The 25,617-nt window shown below is 43.1% G+C and overlaps 1 protein-coding gene across 2 annotated transcripts in view; it reads right to left on the reverse strand.

Moving 5' to 3' along the window:
• The window catches only part of doc2b (double C2-like domains, beta), a 263,270-nt gene that overhangs the window by 44,815 nt on the left and 192,838 nt on the right, over positions 1-25,617 (reverse strand). For both annotated transcript variants that reach the window (XM_029671532.2, XM_065023792.1), the window contains exons 11-12: positions 20,629-20,703; positions 4,993-5,102 (exon numbers count right to left, since the gene is read on the reverse strand). In XM_029671532.2, coding sequence (XP_029527392.2) covers positions 4,993-5,102; positions 20,629-20,703 — 185 coding nt within the window. The remainder of the gene's footprint in view (positions 1-4,992; positions 5,103-20,628; positions 20,704-25,617) is intronic.

Genomic DNA, 25,617 nt, shown 5'->3' on the forward strand with positions numbered 1-25,617 from the left:
AAATGTATTTGGCTAAGGTGTATGTAAACTTCTGACTTCAACTGTATCAACATATGGATAAACTCATACAGGTTGAAACAAATTCCTGGATGAACATAGGAACTCTGATGTAGAGTACATTGACCTAGCCTGGTCCCAGATCTGTACAGTACATGTGCCTCAGCCTGATCCTTCTGACTATAGATGTTGTTATGCCATATTAACAATGATAGTGAGAGGAGAGGAGTTAGTTAAAGCTCATATAGACCTGGGATGAGGGTAGAGTACATATTTCCATGACACGTTTGCCCCTGACACATTTTTTGCTTATGTACTGTATAGTATACACTGCTCAAACAAAAAGGATGGAAGACACCTACACTTATATATATTTTTTTTAAATTGTCATTATTGATGGCTAATTAACTCATCAGGGTCATCACTAAACCAATAATGCCAATTAGCTGTTAGTAAAGATTTTTAGTCATTAGTGTCATATACAGCTACTGATGGGCCAAATGACCTTTGTGATTTGTGGCATTATCATGCACCATCACTCATTGACTTGTTTAACCTAATTGGAGCTGGCCTGGTCCCAGATCTGTTTGTGCTATCATATTTGGCATTACAAGGAGTTGGCATGATAGCTCAAACATATATGGGACAAAGGGTGTATTCATTAGCGCACACCATAGCAAAATGTTTTGCAATGGAAAGTGTTTTGCTATGAGAACAAGAGTTTTTGTTGGACAAATTCAGGTAGGTCCCTTCACGTTTTGTTCCATTTGCTTCTGTTGTTCCTATTAAATACACACAAAACAGGCTAAACAGGAGCTACTGCTCTGCATTCATCATTATCACTTTATAGGGGTTCAGTGGAGTTTAATCAATTGATGACTTGGGGATGGAGGGTGGGTGTGTGAGTCACAGTGCTGATGCTCCTTTATGGCAGGAGTGATATCACTGGGTGAATGGCGAAAATTCTACTATGTCATACTAGTGTCATGGCCCCTCCTCTGCATTGCAGGGGCGGTTCCTCCTGCAGGCAGAGGAGGGTCGTTAGTGATTGGAGCCACCTGGGCTCAGGGTATTTAAACTACTTCACTAACCACTCTTGTCTCTCTCTCTCTCTGCTCCTCCAGGTATGATCCTGTTTTGTTTGTTCCTTTGTAGGTTTACGTAGTTTTCACTCAGTCATATTCACACACACAGATTCACGCATCCCTGCACCCTACATTATGATACTTTCACACCTCATTCCCTTTTCATTGTTTAAAGTTAATAGTTTTGGTTTACAATAAAGAACCTTTTTGATTGGCCTATACCTCTTCGTGTCCCCTCATTTTTGCAACAGGCTATGAGCCGACCTGTGACACTAGCAACAACAACAAAAACTCTGGGTGATTGACAGTTAATTATAATCCCACAGACTATGTGTTGGGATTTAGGAGACCTCTTTTGCCACCTCCCTACTTCAAGCTGTCAAGTGGCAAACACCTGTCCCAGGGGTGTGCCATGCTCATGGTCACCTTAAGCAGATGGTTTCCTCCCAACACATCAGCTGCTAACTCATTAAATCGGCTGCCACAAACGAGGGTGTGGTTTAGAGAACGTGCAGCGAATAGAAGTCAGCCCGCAAAAAAAATCTGGATCCTGGAATGGAAAACACCATGGCATTACACAAACAGTTTTAAGAGTCAATGCTTGGCAAGTCACGGGTAACAAATCCCAAACTCTACAATATTGCAGAGCGCTCAGCAACACGATTAAAGCCCCACTAACAGGATAAACACTGACAAAGAAGCGGAGGATGAAGGATGATGTGCATTCTGTTGAGGAACAAGTGTCTCTTTTTCACATCATTGACTCTTGACAGAATTATGCGTGCAATCCCGCCCTTGACACCATTAGAAGTTGATTTAAAGGAGACTGCATGAATGGATAAAACAGATTTAAGCCTACAAAATTGGACTTGATTCCTTTTGTGCCTAGGCTTAGAGACACGTGGTGACCTCTTCACAATTGTGGCCGTGTTAGCAATCAAAATTGGACCCAATCAAATGTTATAGTCACATGAGCTGAATACAACAGGTGTAGACCTTACAGTGAAATGCTTTACTTACAAGCCTCTAACCAACAACGCAGTTAAAAAAAATACAGATAAGAATAAGAATAAGAAATAAAAGTAACAAGTAATTAAAGAGCAGCAGTAAAATAATAATAGTGAGACGATATACAGGGGGGTACCGGTACAGAGTCAAGGTGCGGGGGCACTGGTTAGTTGAGGTAATATGTACAGTTGAAGTCGGACGTTTACATACACTTAGGTTGGAGTCATTAAAACTCGTTTTTCAACCACTCCAAAAAATTATTGTTAACAATAATTTTGGCAAGTCGGTTAGGACATCTACTTTGTGCATGACAAGTAATTTTTCCATCAATTGTTTACAGACAGACTATTTCACTTAAAATACACTGTATCACATTTCCAGTGGGTCAGAAGTTCACATACACTAAGTTGACTGCCTTTAAACAGCTTGGAAAATTCCTGAAAATGATGTCATGGCTTCAGAAGCTTCTGATAGGCTAATTGACATAGTTTGAGTCAATTGGAGGTGTACCTGTGGATGTATTTCAAGGCCTACTTTCAAACTTAGTGCCTCTTTGCTTGACATCATGGACAAATAAAATAAATCAGCCAAGACCTCAGAAAAATAAATTGTAGACCTCCACAAGTCTGGTTCATCCTTGGGAGCAATTTCCAAATGCCTGAAGGTACCATGTTCATCTGTACAAACAATAGTATGCAAGTATAAACACCATGGGACCACGCAGCCGTCATACCGCTCAGGAAGGAGACACGTTCTGTCTCCTGGAGATAAATGTACTTTGGTGCGAAAAGTGCAAATCAATCCCAGAACAACAGCAAAGGACCTTGTGAAGATGCTGTAGATGCTGTAGGAAATGGGAAAAAAAGTATCTATATCCACTGTAAAACGGGTCCTATATCGAAATAACCTGAAAGGCAGCTCAGCAAGGAAGAAGCCACTGCTCCAAAACCACCATAAAAAAGCCAGACTACGGTTTGCAACTGCACATGGGGAAAAATATCATACTTTTTGGAGAAATGTCCTCTGGTCTGATGAAGCAAAATTAGAACTATCTGGCCATAATGACCATTGTTATGTTTGGAGGAAAAAGGGGGAGGCTTGCAAGCCGAAGAACACCATCCTAACCGGGAAGCACGGAGGTGGCAGCATCATGTTGTGGGGGTGCTTTGCTGCAGGAGGGACTGGTGCACTTCACAAAATAGATGGCATCATGAGGTAAGAAAATTATGTGGATATATTGAAGAAACATCTCAAGACATCAGTCAGGAATTTAAAGCTTGGTCTCAAATGGGCCTTCTAAATGGACGATGACCCCAAGCATACTTCCAAAGTTATGGAAAAATGGCTTAAGGTGTCACGTTCCTTTGTTTTGTCTTTGTTTTAGTATGGTCAGGGCGTGAGTTGGGGTGGGCAGTCTATGTTCTTTTTTTCTATGATTTGGGATTTCTGTGTTTGGCCTGGTATGGTTCTCAATCAGAGGCAGCTGTCGATTGTTGTCCCTGATTGAGAACCATACTTAGGTAGCCTGTTTTCACCCTTGAGTTGTGGGTGATTATTTTTCCGTTTCAGTGTTTGCACCATTCGGGACTGTTTTGGTTTTCATTTTGATTCTCTTGTTCTTTTGTATTTTGTATTCATTTTCCATTAAATCACATGATGGATACATACCACGCTGCGCATTGGTCCTCCTTTTCTTCCGCCAACAACGGCCGTTACATAAGGACAACAAAGTCAAGATATTGGAGTGGCCATCACAAAGCCCTGACCTCATTCCCATAGAAAATTTGTGGGCAGAACTGAAAAAGCGTGTGCGAGGAGGCCTACAAACCTGACTCAGTTACACCAGCTCTGTCAGGAGGAATAGGCCAAAATGCATCAAACTTATTGTGGGAAGCTTGTGGATGGCTACCCAAAATGTTTTACCCAAGTTAAACAATTTAAAGGCAATGCTACCAAATACTAATTGAGTGTAAGTAAACTTCTGACCCACTGGGAATGTGATGAAATAAATAAAAGCTGAAATAAATCACTCTACTATTATTCTGACATTTCACATTCTTAAAATAAAGTGGTGATTCTAACTGACCTAAGACAGGGAATTGTTACTAGGATTAAATGTCAGGAATTTTGAAAAACTCAGTTTAAATGTATTTGGCTAAGGTGTAAACTTCTGACTTCAACTGTACATGTAGGTAGAGTTATTCAAGTGACTATGCATAGATAACAACAGAGAGTAGCAGCGGTGTAAGGGGAGGGAAATGCAAATAGTCTTGGTAGCCATTTGATTAGATGTTCAGGAGTCTTATGGCTTGGGGGTAGATGCTGTTTAGAAGACTCTTGGACCTAGGCTTGGCGCTCTGGTACTGCTTGCCGTGCGGTAGCAGAGAGAACAGTCTATGACTAGGATGGCTGGAGGCTGAACATTTCTAGGGCCCTCCTCTGACACCGCCTGGTATAGAGGTCCTGGATGGCAGGAAGCTTGGCCCCAATGATGTACTGGGCCGCTCGCACAACCCTCTGTAGTGTCTTGCGGTCACAGGCCGAGTAGTTAACCATACCAGGCAGTTATGCAATGTGATGGTGCAGCTGTAGAACCTTTTGAGGATCTGAGGACCCATGCCAAATATTTTCTGAGGGGGAATAGGTTTTGTTGTGCCCTCTTCACTGTCTTGGTTTGCTTGGACCATGTTAGTTTATTGGTGATGTGGACACCAAAGAACTTTAAGCTCTCAACCTGCTCCACTGCAGCCCCTGAGAATGGGGCGTGCTCGGTCCTCTTTTTCCTGTAGTCCACAATCATCTCCTTTGTCTTGATCACATTGATTAACGTGACCTCAACGTTTTAATTGAATGTAAATGTAAGCAGGCTAGGGGTTAGAATATGGAGACAGAAGAAGATTACCTGAGTGTTTTGCGGACCATATCCTCATCGGTGATGCCATAGTAGGTCAGGGTCTCGCTCCAGATGGGGTTGAGGGTGTTGCGCAGGGTCTTGGTGCGAAGCTTATTGGCCTGACAGTGAGTGAGTGAGTGAGTGAGTGAGTGAGTGAGTGAGTGAGTGAGTGAGTGAGTGAGTGAGTGAGAGAGAGAGAGAGAGAGAGAGAGAGAGAGAGAGAGAGAGAGAGAGAGAGAGAGAAGAATGAGCAAGCAATAAAGAGAGAGAAAGCAAAAGAGAGGGAGAAAGAAATTATATTTAGGTATTGACCTTCAACCTCCACTCCATCATAGGTTGACAATGACACATAGGGCGCAATAGAAGTCATTATTAGGTCACAGAAGTTTGGTTTTCCATGCAGAGCCTGTGGTGGAATGGTAACACTCCTGGCTCTAACACATAATATACGACCCCAGATAGGGCTGTGGTGGTCATGAAATTTTGTCAGATGGTTATTGTCATGCAAATGCATACCGGCCTCACAGTAATTGACCGTGAATTAACATAAACACGTTTGGAACATCTACAATTTTAAAAAGTATAATAACTCCATTTAATATACACCATCACAATAAATCCATTATTTATTTTAGGCAGGTCTAAAGAAATAAGTCTGCTTACTACAGTCGTGGCTAAGTTTTGAGAATGACACAAATCAATATTCACAAAGTTTGCTGCTTCAGTGTCTTTGGATATTTTTGTCAGATTTTACTATGGAACACTGAAGTATAATTACAAGCATTTCATAAGTGTCAAAGGCTTTTATTGACAATAACATGAAGTTGATGCAAAGAGTCAATATTTGCAGTGTTGACCCTTCTTTTTCAAGACCTCTGCAATCCGCCCTGGCATGCTGTCAATTAACTTCTGGGCCACATCCTGACTGATGGCAGCCCATTCTTGCACAATCAATGCTTGGAGTTTGTCAGAATTTGTGGGTTTTTGTTTGTCTCCCCGCCTCTTGGGGATTGACCACAAGTTCTCAATGGGATTAAGGTCTGGGGAGGTTCCTCTCCATGGACCCAAAATATTGATGTTTTGTTCCCCAAGCCACTTAGTTTTCACTTTTGCCTAATGGCAAGGTGCTCCATCATGCTGGAAAAGGCATTGCTCGTCAAACTGTTCCTGGATGGCTGGGAGAAGTTGTTCTCGGAGGATGTGTTGGTAGGCATTTATTCATGGCTGTGTTCTTAGGCAAAATTGTGAGTGAGCCCACTCCCTTAGCTGAGAAGCAACCCAACACATGAATGGTCTCAGGATGCTTTACTGTTGGCCTGACACAGGACTGATAGTAGCGCTCACCTTGTCTTCTCCAGACAAGCTTTTTTTCCGGATGCCCCAAACAATCGGAAAGGGGATTCATCAGAGAAAATGACTTTACCCCAGTCCTAAGCAGTCCAATCCCTGTACCTTTTGCAGAATATCAGTCTGTCCCTGATATTTTTCCTGGAGAAAAGTGGCTTCTTTGCTGCCCTTCTTGACACCAGGCCATCCTCCAAAAGACTTTGCCTCACTGTGCGTGCAGATGCACTCACACCTGCCTGCTGCCATTCCTAAGCAAGCTCTTTACTGGTGATGCCCCGATCCCGCAGCTGAATCAACTTTAGGAGACGGTCCTGGCGCTTGCTGGACTTTCTTGGGCGCCCTGAAGCCTTCTTCACAACAATTGAACCGCTCCCCTTGATGATCCGATAAATGGTTGATTTAGGTGCAATCTTACAGGCAGCAATATCCTTGCCTATGAAGCCCTTTCTGTGCAAAGCAATGATGACGGCACATGTTTCCTTGCAGGTAACCATGATTGACAGAGGAAGAACAATGATTCCAAGCACCACCCTCCTTTTGGAGCTTCCAGTCTGTTATTCGAACTCAATCAGCATGACAGAGTGATCTCCAGCCTTGTCCTCGTCAACACTAACACCTGTGTTAACGAGAGAATCACTGACATGATGTCAGCTGGTCCTTTTGTGGTAGGGCTGAAATGCAGTGGAAATGTTTTTGGAGATTCAGTTAATTTGCATGGCAAAGAGGGACTTTGCAATTAATTTCAATTCATTTGATCACTCTTCATAACATTCTGGAGAATATGCAAATTGCCATCATACAAACTGAGGCAGCAGACTTTGTGAAAATGTATATTTGTGTAATTCTTAAAACTTTTGGCCACGACTGTACATGTTATCTGGCTAGGCTCCATGCCATAGGCTGTAGGCCAGTTCATTTAGCAGACAAGATAAGCTTATAACTCATGTGCCATTATTTTATATTATATGATTTTATACACTGAACAAAAATATAAAACACAACATGCAACAATTTCAAAGATTTGACTGATTTACAGTATATAAAAGTAAATCAATCCATTTAAATAAATAAATTAGGCCCTAATCTATGAATTTCACATGACTGAGAATACAGATATGCATCTGTTGGTCACAGATACCTTAAAAAACGTAGAGGGGTGGATCATAAAACCAGTCAGTATCTGGTGACCACCATTTGCCTCATGCAGCGCCACATATCTCTTTCGCATAGAGTTGATCACTCCTTTTCACTAGTCACTTTAATAATGCCACTTTAATAATGTTTACATATTTTGTGTTACTCATCTCATATGTATATACTGCATTCTGTACTATCTATTGCATCTTAGCCTATGCCGCTCTGACATTGCTCATCCATATATTTATATATTCTTATTCCATTCCTTACTTAGATTAGGTATTTGTTCTCGAATTGTTTGATATTATTTGTTCGATATTGCTGCACTGTCAGAACTAGATGCACAAGCATTTCGCTACACTCACAATAACATCTGCTACATTTACATTTACATTTAAGTCATTTAGCAGACGCTCTTATCCAGAGCGACTTACAAATTGGTGCTTTCACCTTATGACATCCAGTGGAACAGCCACTTTACAATAGTGCATCTAGGTCTTTTAAGGGGGGAGGGAGGGGGGAGAAGGATTACTTTATCCTATCCTAGGTATTCCTTAAAGAGGTGGAGTTTCAGGTGTCTCCGGAAGGTGGTGATTGACTCCGCTGTCCTGGCGTCGTGAGGGAGTTTGTTCCACCATTGGGGGGCCAGAGCAGCGAACAGTTTTGACTGGGCTGAGCGGGAACTGTACTTCCTCAGTGGTAGGGAGGCGAGCAGGCCAGAGGTGGATGAACGCAGTGCCCTTGTTTGGGTGTAGGGCCTGATCAGAGCCTGGAGGTACTGAGGTGCCGTTCCCCTCACAGCTCCGTAGGCAAGCACCATGGTCTTGTAGCGGATGCGAGCTTCAACTGGAAGCCAGTGGAGAGAGCGGAGGAGCGGGGTGACGTGAGAGAACTTGGGAAGGTTGAACACCAGACGGGCTGCGGCGTTCTGGATGAGTTGTAGGGGTTTAATGGCACAGGCAGGGAGCCCAGCCAACAGCGAGTTGCAGTAATCCAGACGGGAGATGACAAGTGCCTGGATTAGGACCTGCGCCGCTTCCTGTGTGAGGCAGGGTCGTACTCTGCGGATGTTGTAGAGCATGAACCTACAGGAACGGGCCACCGCCTTGATGTTATTTGAGAACGACAGGGTGTTGTCCAGGATCACGCCAAGGTTCTTAGCGCTCTGGGACGAGGACACAATGGAGTTGTCAACCGTGATGGCGAGATCATGGAACGGGCAGTCCTTCCCGGGAGGAAGAGCAGCTCCGTCTTGCCGAGGTTCAGCTTGAGGTGATGATCCGTCATCCACACTGATATGTCTGCCAGACATGCAGAGATGCGATTCGCCACCTGGTCGTCAGAAGGGGGAAAGGAGAAGATTAATTGTGTGTCGTCTGCATAGCAATGATAGGAGAGACCATGTGAGGTTATGACAGAGCCAAGTGACTTGGTGTATAGCGAGAATAGGAGAGGGCCTAGAACAGAGCCCTGGGGACACCAGTGGTGAGAGCACGTGGTGAGGAGACGGATTCTCGCCACGCCACCTGGTAGGAGCGACCTGTCAGGTAGGACGCAATCCAAGCGTGGGCCGCGCCGGAGATGCCCAACTCGGAGAGGGTGGAGAGGAGGATCTGATGGTTCACAGTATCGAAGGCAGCCGATAGGTCTAGAAGGATGAGAGCAGAGGAGAGAGAGTTAGCTTTAGCAGTGCGGAGCGCCTCCGTGATACAGAGAAGAGCAGTCTCAGTTGAATGACTAGTCTTGAAACCTGACTGATTTGGATCAAGAAGGTCATTCTGAGAGAGATAGCGGGAGAGCTGGCCAAGGACGGCACGTTCAAGAGTTTTGGAGAGAAAAGAAAGAAGGGATACTGGTCTGTAGTTGTTGACATCGGAGGGATCGAGTGTAGGTTTTTTCAGAAGGGGTGCAACTCTCGCTCTCTTGAAGACAGGAGGGACGTAGCCAGCGGTCAGGGATGAGTTGATGAGCGAGGTGAGGTAAGGGAGAAGGTCACCGGAGATGGTCTGGAGAAGAGAGGAGGGGATAGGGTCAAGCGGGCAGGTTGTTGGGCGGCCGGCCGTCACAAGACGCGAGATGTCATCTGGAGAGAGAGGGGAGAAAGAGGTCAGAGCACAGGGTAGGGCAGTGTGAGCAGAACCAGCGGTGTCGTTTGACTTAGCAAACGAGGATCGGATGTCGTCGACCTTCTTTTCAAAATGGTTGACGAAGTCATCTGCAGAGAGGGAGGAGGGGGGAGGGGGAGGAGGATTCAAGAGGGAGGAGAAGGTGGCAAAGAGCTTCCTAGGGTTAGAGGCAGATGCTTGGAATTTAGAGTGGTAGAAAGTGGCTTTAGCAGCAGAGACAGAGGAGGAAAATGTAGAGAGGAGGGAGTGAAAGGATGCCAGGTCCGCAGGGAGGCGAGTTTTCCTCCATTTCCGCTCGGCTGCCCGGAGCCCTGTTCTGTGAGCTCGCAATGAGTCGTCGAGCCACGGAGCGGGAGGGGAGGACCGAGCCGGCCTGGAGGATAGGGGACATAGAGAGTCAAAGGATGCAGAAAGGGAGGAGAGGAGGGTTGAGGAGGCAGAATCAGGAGATAGGTTGGAGAAGGTTTGAGCAGAGGGAAGAGATGATAGGATGGAAGAGGAGAGAGTAGCGGGGAGAGAGAGCGAAGGTTGGGACGGCGCGATACCATCCGAGTAGGGGCAGTGTGGGAAGTGTTGGATGAGAGCGAGAGGGAAAAGGATACAAGGTAGTGGTCGGAGACTTGGAGGGGAGTTGCAATGAGGTTAGTGGAGGAACAGCATCTAGTAAAGATGAGGTCGAGCGTATTGCCTGCCTTGTGAGTAGGGGGAAGGTGAGAGGGTGAGGTCAAAAGAGGAGAGGAGTGGAAAGAAGGAGGCAGAGAGGAATGAGTCAAAGGTAGACGTGGGGAGGTTAAAGTCGCCCAGAACTGTGAGAGGTGAGCCGTCCTCAGGAAAGGAGCTTATCAAGGCATCAAGCTCATTGATGAACTCTCTGAGGGAACCTGGAGGGCGATAAATGATAAGGATGTTAAGCTTGAAAGGGCTAGTAACTGTGACAGCATGGAATTCAAAGGAGGCGATAGACAGATGGGTAAGGGGAGAAAGAGAGAATGACCACTTGGGAGAGATGAGGATCCCGGTGCCACCACCCCGCTGACCAGAAGCTCTCGGGGTGTGCGAGAGCACGTGGGCGGACGAAGAGAGAGCAGTAGGAGTAGCGGTGTTGTCTGTGGTGATCCATGTTTCCGTCAAAGCCAAGAAGTCGAGGGACTGGAGGGAGGCATAGGCTGAGATGAACTCTGCCTTGTTGGCCGCAGATCGGCAGTTCCAGAGGCTACCGGAGACCTGGAACTCCACGTGGGTCGTGCGCGCTGGGACCACCAGATTAGGGTGGCCGCGGCCATGCGGTGTGGAGCGTTTGTATGGTCTGTGCAGAGAGGAGAGAACAGGGATAGACAGACACATAGTTGACAGGCTAGAGAAGAGGCTACGCTAATGCAGAGGAGATTGGAATGACAAGTGGACTACACGTCTCGAATGTTCAGAAAGTTAAGCTTACGTAGCAAGAATCTAATTGACTAAAATGATTAAAATGATACAGTACTGCTGGGGTAGGCTAGCTGCGTTGTTGACACTACCCTAATCAAGTCGTACCGTTGAGTGTGAAGTTTCTACAATGCTGCTTTTCGGGAGCTAGCTGGCTAGCTAGCAGTGTTGGTTACGTTACGTTGCGTTAGGAGAACGACAATAGCTGGCTAGCTAACCTAGAAAATCGCTCTAGACTACACAATTATCTTTGAAACAAAGACGGCTATGTAGCTAGCTACGATCAAACAAATCACACCGTTGGGACTGTAATGAAATGAAATGAAAATGTGATACTACCTGTGGAGCGAAGCGGAATGCGACCGGAATGCGAAAGTTCTATTCAGTAGGCGTTAGCTGGCTATTGGCTAGCTAGGAGTGTCTCCTACATTAAGGACGACAAAATAGCTGGCTAGCTAACCTCGGTGAATTAAGATAATCACTCTAAGACTACACACTCTAAACTACACAATTATCTTGGATATGAAGACAGCAAAGACAACTATGTAGCTAGCTAATACTACACTAATCAAGTCGTTCAGTTGAGTGTGATAGTTACTACAGTGCTACGGTAGCCGGTGAACGTATGCTAGCTGGCTAGCTGCTAGGCAGATAGGAGGACGACGAAATACGATAATAACGCAATTATCACTCTAAGACTCCATACTCTAAGCTACACAATTATCTTGGATACGAAGACAGCAAAGACAACTATGTAGCTAGCTAATACTACACTAATCAAGTCGTTCAGTTGAGTGTGATAGTTACTACAGTGCTACGGTAGCCGGTGAACGTATGCTAGCTGGCTAGCTGCTAGGCAGATAGGAGGACGACGAAATACGATAATAACGCAATTATCACTCTAAGACTCCATACTCTAAGCTACACAATTATCTTGGATACGAAGACAGCAAAGACAACTATGTAGCTAGCTAACACTACACTAATCAAGTCGTTCAGTTGAGTGTGATAGTTACTACAGTGCTACGGTAGACGGTGAACGTGTTGGGCAGATAGGAGACGACGAAATACGATAATTACGCAATTATCTTTGATACAACGACGACTATGTAGCTAGCTAAGAAGAAATTGCTAAGATTAGACAAATCAGACCGTTGTACTATAATGAAATGAAATGAAATGTAATGAAAAAGTTATACAACCTGCAGACCGAAGCGCGGATGCGACCGGCTCGCTCCAACCCGGAAACGCTAACCATGTCTATGTGATCAATACAATTTGATTTGATTTGAGGCTGTTGATTGTGGCCTGCGGAATGTTGTTCCACTCCTTTTCAATGGCTGTACGAAGTTGCTGGATTTTGGCGGGAACTGGAGCATGCTGTCGTACACGTTGATCCAGAGCATCCCAAACTTGCTCAATGGGTGACATGTTTCAGTATGTAGGCCATGGAAGAACTGGGACATTTTCAGCTTCCAGGAATTGTGTACAGATCCTTGCGACATGCGACTGTGCATTATCATGCTGAAACATGAGGTGATGACGGCGGATGAATGGCACAACAATGTGCCTCAGGATCTCATCACGGTATCACTGTGCATTCAAATTGCCATTGATAAAATGCAATTGTCTTCGTTGTCCATAGCTTATGCCTGCCCATACCGTTGAACTGCCTGCCCATACCGTACAGTTGAAACCGGGATTCATCCGTAAAGAGCACACTTCTCTAGCCGGCCAGCAGGCATCAAAGCTGAGCATTTTCCCACTGAACTTGGTTTCGATGCTGAACTGTAGTTAGGTCAAGACCTTGGTGAGGACGACGAGTACGCAGATGAGCTTCCCTGAGAACGATTCTGACAGTTTGTGCAGAGATTCTTTGGTTGTGCATACTCAGTTTTTCAAATCAAATCAAATGTTATTTGTCGCATGCACCGAATACAACAAGTGTAGACCTTATTGTGAAATACTTACTTACAAGCCCTTAACCAAAAATGCAGTTAAGAAAAATAAGAGTTAAGAAAAGATTTACTAAATAAACGAATGTAAAAAATAAATAAAAGAGCAACAATAAAATAACAATAATCAGGCTATATACAGGGGGTGCTGGTACCGAGTCAATGTGCGTGGGTACAGGTTAGTCAAGGTAATTGAGGTAATATGTACATGTAGGTAGCGGTTTAGTGACTATGCATAAATAGAAGCCGGATGTGGAGGTCCTCGGCTGGCGTGGTTACAGTGTGAGGCCGGTTGGACCTACTGCCAAATTCTCTAAAACAATGGAGGCGGCTTATGGTAGAGAAATTCAAATTCGATTCTCTGGCAACAGCTTTGGTGGACATTCCTGCAATCAGCATTCCAATTGCACACTCCATCAAATCTTGAGACATCTGTGGCTTTGTGTTGTGTGAAAAAAACTGCACATTTTAGAGTGGCCTTTTATTGTCCCCAGCACAAGGCGCACCTGTGTAATGATCGTGCTGTTTAATTAGCTTCTTGATACTTTTTGGCATCTTTTTCAGCTCATGAAACATGGGAACAACACTTTACATGTTGCTTTCATATTTTTGTTCAGTAGTAAGAAGAATATAATTGAACTTAGCTGAATAAAATAGAAACAATATTTTTCCAATTCCAGAGCGAGTGCTAATATGAAGTGGCTATGTTTAAAAGTGCACCAGGTCCTATATGCTAGATTTAGAGTTATTTGGAAACTTTAGTTGTGAATGATAAAAACCTTAGAATGTCATGGGCTCCATGATCGAACTATAAGCCTCAGGCTGCACACAAAGTGTTATCTCATCAAGTGATCATATTTTCACCCATCAGACTTTTCTCAAATTAATCTTGTCTTTACTAATATGTAACATTTGTTTAAGATTTAGAATGGCCCATTATCAAATGAGCAGCAACAGGGGCAGGGGAAAAAGACATGTAATCCGTATGCACTCGAATAGCGAATGGAGGCCGCTTCCCATGGTTTGTTTTTCAATCATGCTTTCAATCATGCTGGGTAGGCTACTCCGGTGAAATCTGCTTGGGAACATCGATAGTAAGATGTTTTCACAACAAAACATATTTCATTAAACTGTTGACAGCTACTCTCTCTGCGCACTTGAGAAAGGTATGAAGGTGAGAGAAGAGGAGATGGAAACGCATGGTGGTGAGATATGCAGTGGCTAAAGGTAATGTGTCAGTCTGTTAATTATGAAAATATTTTAAAAAATCCCTATTACTAGGGCTATTCTCTCCCAGACTCATGGAAAGAAAGTTTGGAGTGTAGCATAAGGTAACAGTCCATGCAGTATGCTAATCCAGTATACAGTTCACACCCAAAAGGTACTAGAATTTGTTTCATTTTGGAGAATATCTTAAATTTATTTGGTGTTTTTTTCTGCCGGGAGTAATATGTGGTAGGCTATTAGGCTATGTATTGTATAATGACACAATCATTATTTTAATGATGTGTTTTTTGTGGGGGCTTGGGCTCATATACACTCACCGGCCAGTTTATTAGGTACCGGGTCAGACCGACATCTGCCTTTAGAACAGTCCATCTCATCCCAAATATTCTCTATTGGGTTGAAGTCTGGGGACTCTCAAGTAAACTGAACTAGCTGTCATGTTCCAGGTGATGTTTTTCCACTCCTCAATTGTCCAGTATTGGTGCTCATGTGCCCATTGGAGCTGCTTCTTCTTGTTTTCAGCTGATAGCAGTGGAACCCGGTGTGGTCTTCCGCTGCAATAGGCCATCCGTGACAAGGGTCGAATAGTTGTGCGTTCCGATATGCCGTTCTGCACACCACTGTTGTACTTTCGATTGTATTTGCATTGGTATCAGAGTAGTTAGAGGGACAATAGAGCACTTAGTATCAAGTATCAGACCATTAGTGACCTGACGGTCATTAGCGAATTGGTTACCACCAATGCATGTCTAGATTGCATAAAAGGATATTACCATGACTCAACGGTCATGTGGGATTTGACAACGGTCATGACTCATGACTCTCGGCATGGCGGTAATACGGTCACCGCAACAGCCCTAAACCCCGGGACAAGGGTTCAATTCCCACGTCCCACCCTTCCTACTACTGTATGTCTGCTCCTCCACCATCTTCCTATCAATTTCTAATCTGTAATTCAGATTAGAAATCTCGTCTCATCTCATCCATATCAATCTCAATTTCCCTGTTTATATGACACGTTCTCAATTCTCGGGTGATCTCGTCAACACCAGAATGCCACAGTAGCGACACACAAGGACAACGCCGTGCGTTTCTCAGACGTAGAATGCAAATGCCAGATTGCAATTAAATGAAAGAATAGGCATATCAATGCATGCTGGGAACTTAATAAGCAGGCAATTATTCATTCCAGTGGGTTCGATAAACAAAAGTTTTAACAAGAAGCTTCCGTGTTGTGTTCATCTATCTCACGGCTGTGGTGCGTTGTTTGTGCATCACAAGTGGTGATCTATAACTGATTACCATCTGATGTGAGAGATGCATTTAGTCACCAACGACAGTCAGGGAAATATCAACCTGGCTGCCTGCCAGTGATTTGAATATTTCTCAAATTAAACAAATCTACCAATATTAATCAATCAATGCATGCTGACTGCATTAGCTAGTTATCACCAGTGATTTACAATCAGTGCAGTTAACTTAAGGTAGGTAAGAGAACCACAAATCACATACATAATGTACATATAAGGTATACATGGTTTTGGTTATCACTAGAATCTGCAAAGTAGTGCCATTGTATGGCTGCTGACTGGGGTCGATGCAATAAGAATATAATTCCACAGTGATGAATCACACATTCAATGGCTTTACATAAGCCATTACATGAGGAAGTATCTATATTTACGGTTGCATCTGCAGCAGCAGCCTCTGGTTACTAATCTTTTGTGATAAGAGTGAGGTTGGATATTTGATTAAAATAGAGAGTTCAGTATGTCCCTTTCATCCCTACCTTTTATCTGACATGCACGTAAAAAAGGGCTGTCACATACAGTACCAGTCAAAAGGTTTTTTCCTGATTTTTCCTATTCTCTACATTGTAGAATTGTGAAGATATCAAAACTATGAAATAACACAAATGAAAATATATTTGATATTTTTCATAGTAGCCACCCTCTGTCTTGATGACAGCTTTGCACACTATTGGCATTCTCTCAACCAGCTTCACCTGGAATGATTTTCCAACAGTCTTGAAAGAGTTCCCACATATGCTGAGCACTGGTTTGCGCTTAGTAAGACTATCATTTGTTTTTCAAAAGGACAATGACCCCTCCAGGCTGTGTAAGGGCTATTTGACCAAGAAGGAGAGTGATGGAATGATGGAGTTCTGCATCAGATGACCTGGCCTCCACAATCACTCCACCTCAACCCAATTGAGATGGTTTGGGATGAGTTTGACCGCAGTGAAGGAGAAGTAGCCAACAAGTTCTCAGCATATGTGGGTACTCCTTCAAGACCGTTGGAAAAACATTCCAGCTGAAGCTGGTTGAGAGAATGCCAAGAGTGTCCAAAGCTGTCATCAAGGTAAAGGGTGGCTACTTTGAAGAATCTAAAATCTAAAATATATTTTGATTTGTTTAACACTTTTTTGGTGACAACATGATTCCATTTGTGTTATTTCATAGTTTTGACGTCTTCACTATTATTCTACAATGTAGAAAATAGTAAAAATAAAGAAAAACCCTTGAATGAGTAGGTGTGTCCAAACTTTTGATTGGTACTGTATATGCAGTAGTATTGTATCGATACTAAAAATGCTTATATAACAATGTGTCTAAGAAGTGCACAACATAAAACATCATGCCATACTGTAACAGTACCTAAGAAACATTTCAATGCAATGCATGAACATCCATAAGTGCTTAACGAAAAAAACATAGACGTATGCATGTCATTGGCAAACTCTTGCTTATATGTTGACTTGTGAGGAACATGGTATGTAGCTTTTATACTGTATTGTGCTCTTTATAGAAAGTTAAGGAACAACTCCTACCACAGAGTTCCATTGGTATGAGACACTTCACTCCAATTTAGTGATTGGAGAAGTACATTGCTTTGCAAGGTGAATTTCACAAGCCCTCAAGTTCTGCTAGGGAACAGTGTTGAGTTGAACAAAACAGCAAGATGATATTGTGTGTGGTGGTGAGTAATGGACAGTGAGGATGAAGAACATCTTCCATTAACTGGTGGGATTATTTGCCACTGAGTCATCGCACATGAATGTTCCGGGGAACAAAGCCCCAGCTTATTGGTTTCCTCTCAAACAGTAGCTGATTCATTTCTGAAACGCCACACAAACAACCAGAGCAATGTGTCTATCTAACGCTCTCCAGGACCAGAGGTTGACACCATTGCTAAGGAAAATTGTGTTGAGTTTTTATGAAAAGGGGAAGTGAATTACCCTCCTCTTTCAAATGTCATTGTTTCATTGGGACAGACATATTGATTAAAAAAGGGGGAAACCGATGAGAGGTGTGCAGACCGGGTTGAGGAGATCAACTTGGGGATTGTCTGCAGTCTGGAGTTGGCTGCGTTAAGCACTAGACCAAACTCAGACACAAGCAAAACTAAATTGGAGGTAAATTCTCTGGCGACCACTTGATGGCCGCCATTAAGAAGGAGTGAGACACATCTGAGGCCTGTCACAGCTGCTATGTTTGTGGTGCAATTTCAGGCCCCCAAATTAAACAGTGTCCATATGCTCGACGTTCACACCCAATCAATTACCCATTAATGGTCTTAAGGAGAGTTCACACGGAGGTCAAGGTGTCCAGACAGTTGGGGACAGCCTGGGTGATTAGGAAACCCTTATTTGCAGCTGCTAAGTGGATTGTTGGCATGACAGAAGGCTAGATCACGGAGACAAAGATGACAATACGGCAAGACAACAGTATTTGTGGCCGGGAAATGGTAACAGACATGTAAAAAGAACTGGCTTGATCCGAAGGTACTACACTACAAGAATTTGATTAAAGGATTCAAAACCCTTGAACTGACATAATAAGTCACAGTGAAAGACTACCTGGGCTTTGGTAATGAAATAAGGTCTTGGCTTGGCAATGAATGGAAGATGAGGATGGGCTAAACTTGAGGGGGTTGGAGAGAATGGGACAGCATGCGTCATCCCTTTGAATGGACACGATCAGCATGGATCAAATTAATTGCCAACCGTCTGATAACTGTAGACATAATCTGAAATTAGTAATGGCTCAATAGCAATGCTCTCTTCACTAATTAATCACTGTTACACTCTTCCTAAACTACTTGTCATAGGGCCCGATCTACCCTAAGCCAGTTTGATCAAATTAAATTGTATTTATCAAATGTGCCTAATACAATGGGTGTGATATCCCAGAAATGTTGCATATGCACAAAAAAGCTTATTCCTCTCAAATGTTGTGCACAAATTTGTTTACATCCCTGTTAGTGAGCATTTCTATTTTGCCCAGATAATCCATCCACCTGACAGGTGTGGCATATCAAGAAGCTGATTAAAACAGCATGATCATTACCCAGGTGCACCTTGTGCTGGGGACAATAAAAGGGCACTCTAATTTCTCTACCATAAGCCGCCTCCAACATAGTTTTAAAGGCTTTTACAGTACGTGCAACTGGCCTCACAACCGCAGACCACATGTAACCACGCCGCCAAGGTCCTCCACATCTGCTTCTTCACCTGTGGGATCATCTGAGACCAGCCACCCGGACAAGTGATGAAATTGTGTGTTTGCACAACTGAAGAATCTCTCTGCAAACTGTCAGAAACCGTCTCAGGGAACCTCATCTATGTGCTTGTCGTCCTCACCAGGGTCTTGACCTGACTGCAGTTCGGAGAAGTGTGCTCTTCACAGAGGAATCCCTGTTTCAACCGTACCGGGTAGATGGCACACAGCATGTATGGCGTCGTGTTGGCGACCAGTTTGCTGATGTCAACGTTGTGTACAGAGTGCCCATGGCGGCAGTGGGGTTATGGTATGGGCATGCATAAGCTACGGACAACGAACACAATTGCATTTTATGGATAGAAATTTGAATGCACAGAGATAACTAACGAGATCCTGAGGCCCATTGTCGTGCCATTCATCCGCCGCCATCACCTCATGTTTCAGCATGATAATGGGCAGCTCCATGTCGCAAGGATCTGTACACAATTATTGGAAGCTGAAAATGTCCCAGTTCTTCCATGGCTTGCATACTCATCAGACATGCTCATTGGGATGCGTTGGATCGACGTGTACGCCAGTGTGTTACAGTTCCCCCCATTATCCATCAACTTCGCAAAGCCATTGAAGAGGAGTGGGACAACATTGCACAACCCACAATCAACAGCCTGAACAACTCTATGCGAAGAAGATGGTGATCACACCAGATTCTGACTGGTTTCTGATCCACGCCCCTACTTTTTTTTGTTAAGGTATTTGTGACCAACAGATTAATATCTGTATTCCCAGTCATGTGAAATCCATAGATTAGGGCCTAATACAGTTACTGAAATTGACTGATTTCCTTCTATGAACTGTAATTCAGTACAGAGTAGAAGCAGCAGAGTCGCAGCAACAGATAAACCTTCATGTAAGCTACTGTATATTCCAAGCATTCATAACAGGGCATGATAGTGTCCGCTTTCATAACAGGGCATGATAGTGTCCGCTTTCATAACAGGGCATGATAGTGTCCGCTTTCATAACAGGGCATGATAGTGTCCGCTTTCATAACAGGGCATGATAGTGTCCGCTTTCATAACAGGGCATGATAGTGTCCGCTTTCATAACAGGGCATGATAGTGTCCGCTTTCATAACAGGGCATGATAGTGTCCGCTTTCATAACAGGGCATGATAGTGTCCGCTTTCATAACAGGGCATGATAGTGTCCGCTTTCATAACAGGGCATGATAGTGTCCGCTTTCATAACAGGGCATGATAGTGTCCGCTTTCATAACAGGGCATGATAGTGTCCGCTTTCATAACAGGGCATGACAGTGTCCATTAATTTACGATAATCAGACATGACACCATCTGATATGCAACACACAGGCCAATGACAACATTATGCATCAATGCATCACTGCATTTAGAGTATTAAAAGGACATTACACTCCAAAATCTAAGTTTGTCAGATGTTTTCAATAGTATCCTAATATCAAGATGAATCCATGTCCCACACCACCAGTTGTGTACGCCTCAGCTATATACCTCATGTGAATGGAAAAGATAAGCACAATAAACCTGGAAATGATATGGTTCTTATCTTTCTATTCTTTTTGGAATTACTGAATTACAAAGCAGATGGGCTTGGAGCTGGACTTATCTCAACAGAAGAACACATTTGAGGTCTGAAAACATCTCTGTTTTTGGAGTGTAATACACTTGGTGCTCTTGAGCCAAAAAGGGTCCCCTAAATGGCAAAAATGATTGTCCAGAAATGACCTCCTTGTTAACCTATAAATGACAGATTGTATTGTATGAGGAAAGAAATATATTACTATGATCATAGTGCCTATGAACTGTACAGACGACACACATAATTTGAGTTAGCAACTAAACTACTATAATGCACCTTTTAATGTAAGCATAATAAGACAGGTACGTACCTTACTGGCCCCAGGCAGCAGGTGCAGTTTGACATATGGATCTGAGAGCCCGTTGTGGTCCATGGGTTTTAGCCCCTGTGGGAGAGACAGACAGAGAAGAGCGTGTCGTAAGACTTCACAAGGTAGTACCTGCCAGACATGCAAGGCCACCTGACATCCAATTTAAGTCAAACACTTTTGTTTCTGTCAAGTGCACAACCTCGTCAGAAGAACAAAAGCCATGTCACCTAAATAGAAACTCCAGACGTGAGACCTGTTCCACAGCTGGCAAAATAACTTTTCCACAAACAAAAAATTCCATCTCACTGCCTCAGTCGACTTCAGAATGTGTTGAGAGAAACTGAAATAACGAATAAATATAACTCTTGTGAAGGTTAGCTCTCTAACAAGAGAACTAAAACAGTTCATATGAAGTACTAGCATATGTGTTAGTAAATCAGCTATACTGAACAAAAATATAAACGCAAAATGGAACAATTTCAAAGATTTTATTGAGTTACAGTTCATAAAAGGACATCAGTCAATTGAAATGAATTCATTAGGCGCTAATCTATGAATTTCACATGACTGGGAATACAGATTTGTATTTGTTGGTCACAGAAAAGTAGGGGCGTGGATCAGAAAACCAGTCAGTATCTGGTGTGAACACCATTTGCCTCATGCAGCGTGACACATCTCCTTCACATAGAGTTGAACCGGCTGTTGATTGTGGCCTATGGAATGTTGCCCCACTCCTCTTCAATGGCTGTGCGAAGTTACTGGATACTGGCGGGCACTGGAACACGCTGTCCTACATGTTAATCCATAGCATCCCAAACATGCTCAATGGGTGACCTGTCAGGTCACCAACACAAAATGTGAAGAAATCCAAGGGGTCTAAATACTTTTGCAAGGCACTGTATATTTCCCTATATCAACCAAACACCATTGATGTGCAGCATCAGCTACTGCGGCAGTGAACGGAGTTGCCCAACCTTTTACTAGGCCATTGTCAGGTGGACATGTATTAATATTTGAAGTTACAATAAACAGATTGTTGTAACTCTTAGTTGTTTGTGACTTGTTTGCAATTGCCGAGTGTCAGCTGAATCAAAGTTGTACCTTTTCTCTCTCTCCCCCTTGGTTAAGTTGAACTGTTTTCCTTTTGTGTGTGAGTTCGCACGTGTCTGTCTGTCTGCGTCAGTGCTATCCTATCTCCCAAACTTATTTGCTCAGCCATGCGTGGGATGAACATTCTTCAGTGTGTGTGTGGCATTTCTCTCCCAACACAGAGCAATTCTTGGTAATGAACGTTTTTTTTGATCCCCATGAATTTCGGGTGAACAAGTGCAAAGTTAATATTTCTATTTTCGTGAGGCGGCTACTCGTCTGCAAAACCTTTTATACATATTTGTGTGTGCCTAATCAAAAACTCATGTCACATTCCAATTCCACATCAAAACCAAACTATGAAAACTTTAAGAACAAAAAAGCTTGAAATATGATTGTAGGACTGAGTGGAGCAGGAGGGAATGAGTGTTTTTTCTCTGTTCCTACGTTGCTTCCTCTTAGCAATCATTTGTTGGAGGTCCATTACTGCCTCTACTCTCTACGCTCTGAGCCTTTCCTCCTTTCATTCGCAGCATCTCATCTCCTCTACAAAGCCCCAGGTTGAGTCAGATGTTTGTGTGGGACACAGATGGATGTTCTCTTTGATAGTCCAGCGCTGCAAGTGTCTCCCCATTGTGCGAGCGGCTTCAGAGACGCTCCACAGATGTGAATTGATAGGATCTGTCGTGGAATTGCACCAGACAACAAAAAGGTTCCCAACACACACTTGTGGGCCTCACTACTCCAAGTTATGTTATGTTCTACTGTAGATACCACTACCAGTCTCTGGGCTGAACCCAATAGGATTCAGACACTTTGGAATAGGCTGTCTACAAGTAGCATGAAATATCAGCTTTGCATTTGACAGGCAGCTCAAGGCTGATGTATTGAGTATATGTAGTGTTTAGTGAGTGGATGCTTCCCTAGGTAAATTGTTTTGTTCATGGTTTAAACAGCTAGCTGGCTGACATACAGTATGAGCCTAGGGGTGCTCCTTCACTCTGTTACATTGCCGAAGAGCAATAGATCAGTAGCTTTGACGCACTATGTTACTGTGTTCTTGCGTTGTCACCAGAGTTGGGGTTAATTCCACAAATTAAATTAAATTCCCTCTCCCTGTAAATTCCATTTAACTCAATTCAAACTCCAGTTCAGTCTTTGAATTCAGAGATAATTCAATTCCTCTCAATTCCAATGTTAGGTACATTCCCCAAATTCCAATTTGAATTAAATTCCTTCAGGCTTTCAGGATGGTAATGTCACTGTTCAGACAGGCTAGCTATACTGGAAATATAGAGATACGAGTTGAAATGATTTAAAACAAATCCTGTACTCCATTTTTTTATACTAATTGCCTTACTTCCATCAATTCAAGATTAAATATTTGTACAGTTACAATTCAATTTCAATTGAAATAGTCCAAACAGTCTAATCCCAATTCAATAATTTAAAGAATGTTGACATTTGAATTGAATTCAACATAAATTCTCCACTCCATGAGTGAATTTAATTGGAATTTCAAATTACATTGGAATTGACCAAAACCCTGACTGTTAGGCTGTATGGGTGGAAGCATTAAATACATGGTGAGGTAACACTCAACCAAAGCTCCCTGTGCAGCTACAACCTCCTCTACCCAGTTTTCTTCCTTACTGAAGAATAGCCCAGTCAACCGAAACAGAAGCAAGCGAGATCAGGCTAGTGACCGAGATCAGAATAGTTCCACCAGGCTAGAGGAGGACCAGACATGGGCACTGGTCTGAAATACCTGGACATCTGGTTAAGTTTTTACAGGATACCAGGTATGATGGCCAAAATTGAGCCATGAATGTCTCATTTAGAAAATGGTTGAAGTCAAGCATGAGAGGCCATCGTCGAATGACCAACTACAACCAAAGCTGAAATGCTTTCATCATCTAACAATTTTTTGACATCTCTTTAAAGTAAAGAGCGAATAGGCTATATCATACATATTTTCCCATTAAAACTTGAAACTATGGCACTAAACATGGCAGTTGATTGAAGGGACTGACATACAGTAGATACTATCTCCCTCCGTGGCGGTTACCACCCCACTGACCTTAACTCTAAACTGGGCAGAGATGCATTATGTGGGTTTGGTGTCGGATGAACAGATGATCATCCGCATGATCGCGGCCCTGATTGCCTAAGCCACCAGTGAATAGCTAGTTGATCATAATTATGGGGAAACGGGGGGAGATGACGGTTATGAAAGGCAGATGGGCACCATGCAACAGTGTATCCACACACCTCACACATAGTCATTAATTCCCCTTGATGCTGCCTTTGTGTGTTGTGCCTGTGTCTCCGCCTCCCTCCGGCCCCTTTCCCCACATGCCTGGAAATGTCTGAATTTGTTGAATCAAATCAAGTCCTCTTTATCTTTAATATTACCCTTCCTTGCTTCATCTCCTTAGGCGAGGAGGTGTGTGTGGTTGGGCAAGGCAGAATACATGTTTGTGAATGTAGAGATTAGTTTCAGTGAAATGCTGGAGGGAATTGGAGGGATGTAAGAAGTCTTGTAGATAACCTAAGCTTCATGGCCAGCCTATGAGCTAGAGTTTACATGGCTTGTGTGGAATTTCATTCTGTTAAAGGCCCAGTACCGTTAAAAAATATATTTTACTCAGTTGTATCAATATTTCCACACTATGAGGTTGAAATAATAGAGTTAAATTGTGAAAATTATGATAATGCCTTTTAGTTTTGGAGCTGTTTGAAAAGAGTGGCTGAAATTACAGCCTGTTTTGGTGGGATGGAGTTTGGCCTGCCTGGTGACATCATCATCCGGTAAATGAGTTAATAGACCAATAAGAAAGACTTCCAAAGCTAGTTTTCAGACTTCCCCTCCTCACTTAGACCACTTCCAGACAGTCCTAGCAAAATTATTGCTTGAGAAATTACTCTATGCTAAGAAACTATTTTTGGTTCTTTTTACTATTTTAATTAGAGAAAACAAATCACAGTAAGGTAAGTAATTGTTACCTCAAAATGATTTGATATTGAGATAACAATGGCTGCATTGGATCTTTAAGCTTTAATTATATTCAAGTAAACAGGAGTTTGGCAAATTTCAAATGGTGTAGGATACACTCACTGTTTTTCTTACCTATTTATCAAAGAAGCCACAGGCAGCTGCTGCAAAGTATGCATACCTTTATCTTGCAGCTTGTGTGGGATGCACACAACTGCCCCAAAAAACGCTTTTTGAAAAACACAAAGTCTAATCTATCTCAGATTTCAAAAAAACAAAAACTAACCCACTGTTTGCTTAAAACATAAATGTTCTTAATACATTCTGTCTAGCATCTGGGCTACATCTGGAGACCCTTTTCCCAGTTGCTGCATTTTGGCCTTATTCCCTGCCACATTTAACTGTCTCTGGCATATGTCTTTGTTAGCATATCTGACTGGCCTTTGTACCTGCAGAGGGTACCTGCAGAGGCATCAATCACTAACAGCAGTGATAATGGAATAGATGAGTTGGGGTGGAGATCCCAGAGTAACAGTCAGGGTGGGGTTAAGAGACAAGTTATGCTTAATCCGAAAATGTGGTCGTAGGTGCAGTATGGATAGTGTGACGCAATTGCAGAGCCTCCGGAGGAATGCAGAGGCCAAATTTTGTAACAATGCAAAGGGCTCCGTACAGCTCCGCACTGACATGATTTCTTGATGGTAGGTGGGGGCGGGAGGTCCAGTATAAACACAAACTCACTTCCTTGATGCAGATGTCGGATTGACTATGCAGAGCCTTTAATTTATAAAGAAATTAAATCCGCTTTGTGTTTTTTTCCTACGCCACGATACTAACAAGTATCGTGATACTGGCCCAAATGTATAGTATACTGTAGGATGTTTTTGGTCACAAGTCCAGGAATG

Source organism: Oncorhynchus nerka, linkage group LG10 (genome assembly GCF_034236695.1).
Source record: "Oncorhynchus nerka isolate Pitt River linkage group LG10, Oner_Uvic_2.0, whole genome shotgun sequence".
Lineage (NCBI taxonomy): Eukaryota > Metazoa > Chordata > Actinopteri > Salmoniformes > Salmonidae > Oncorhynchus > Oncorhynchus nerka.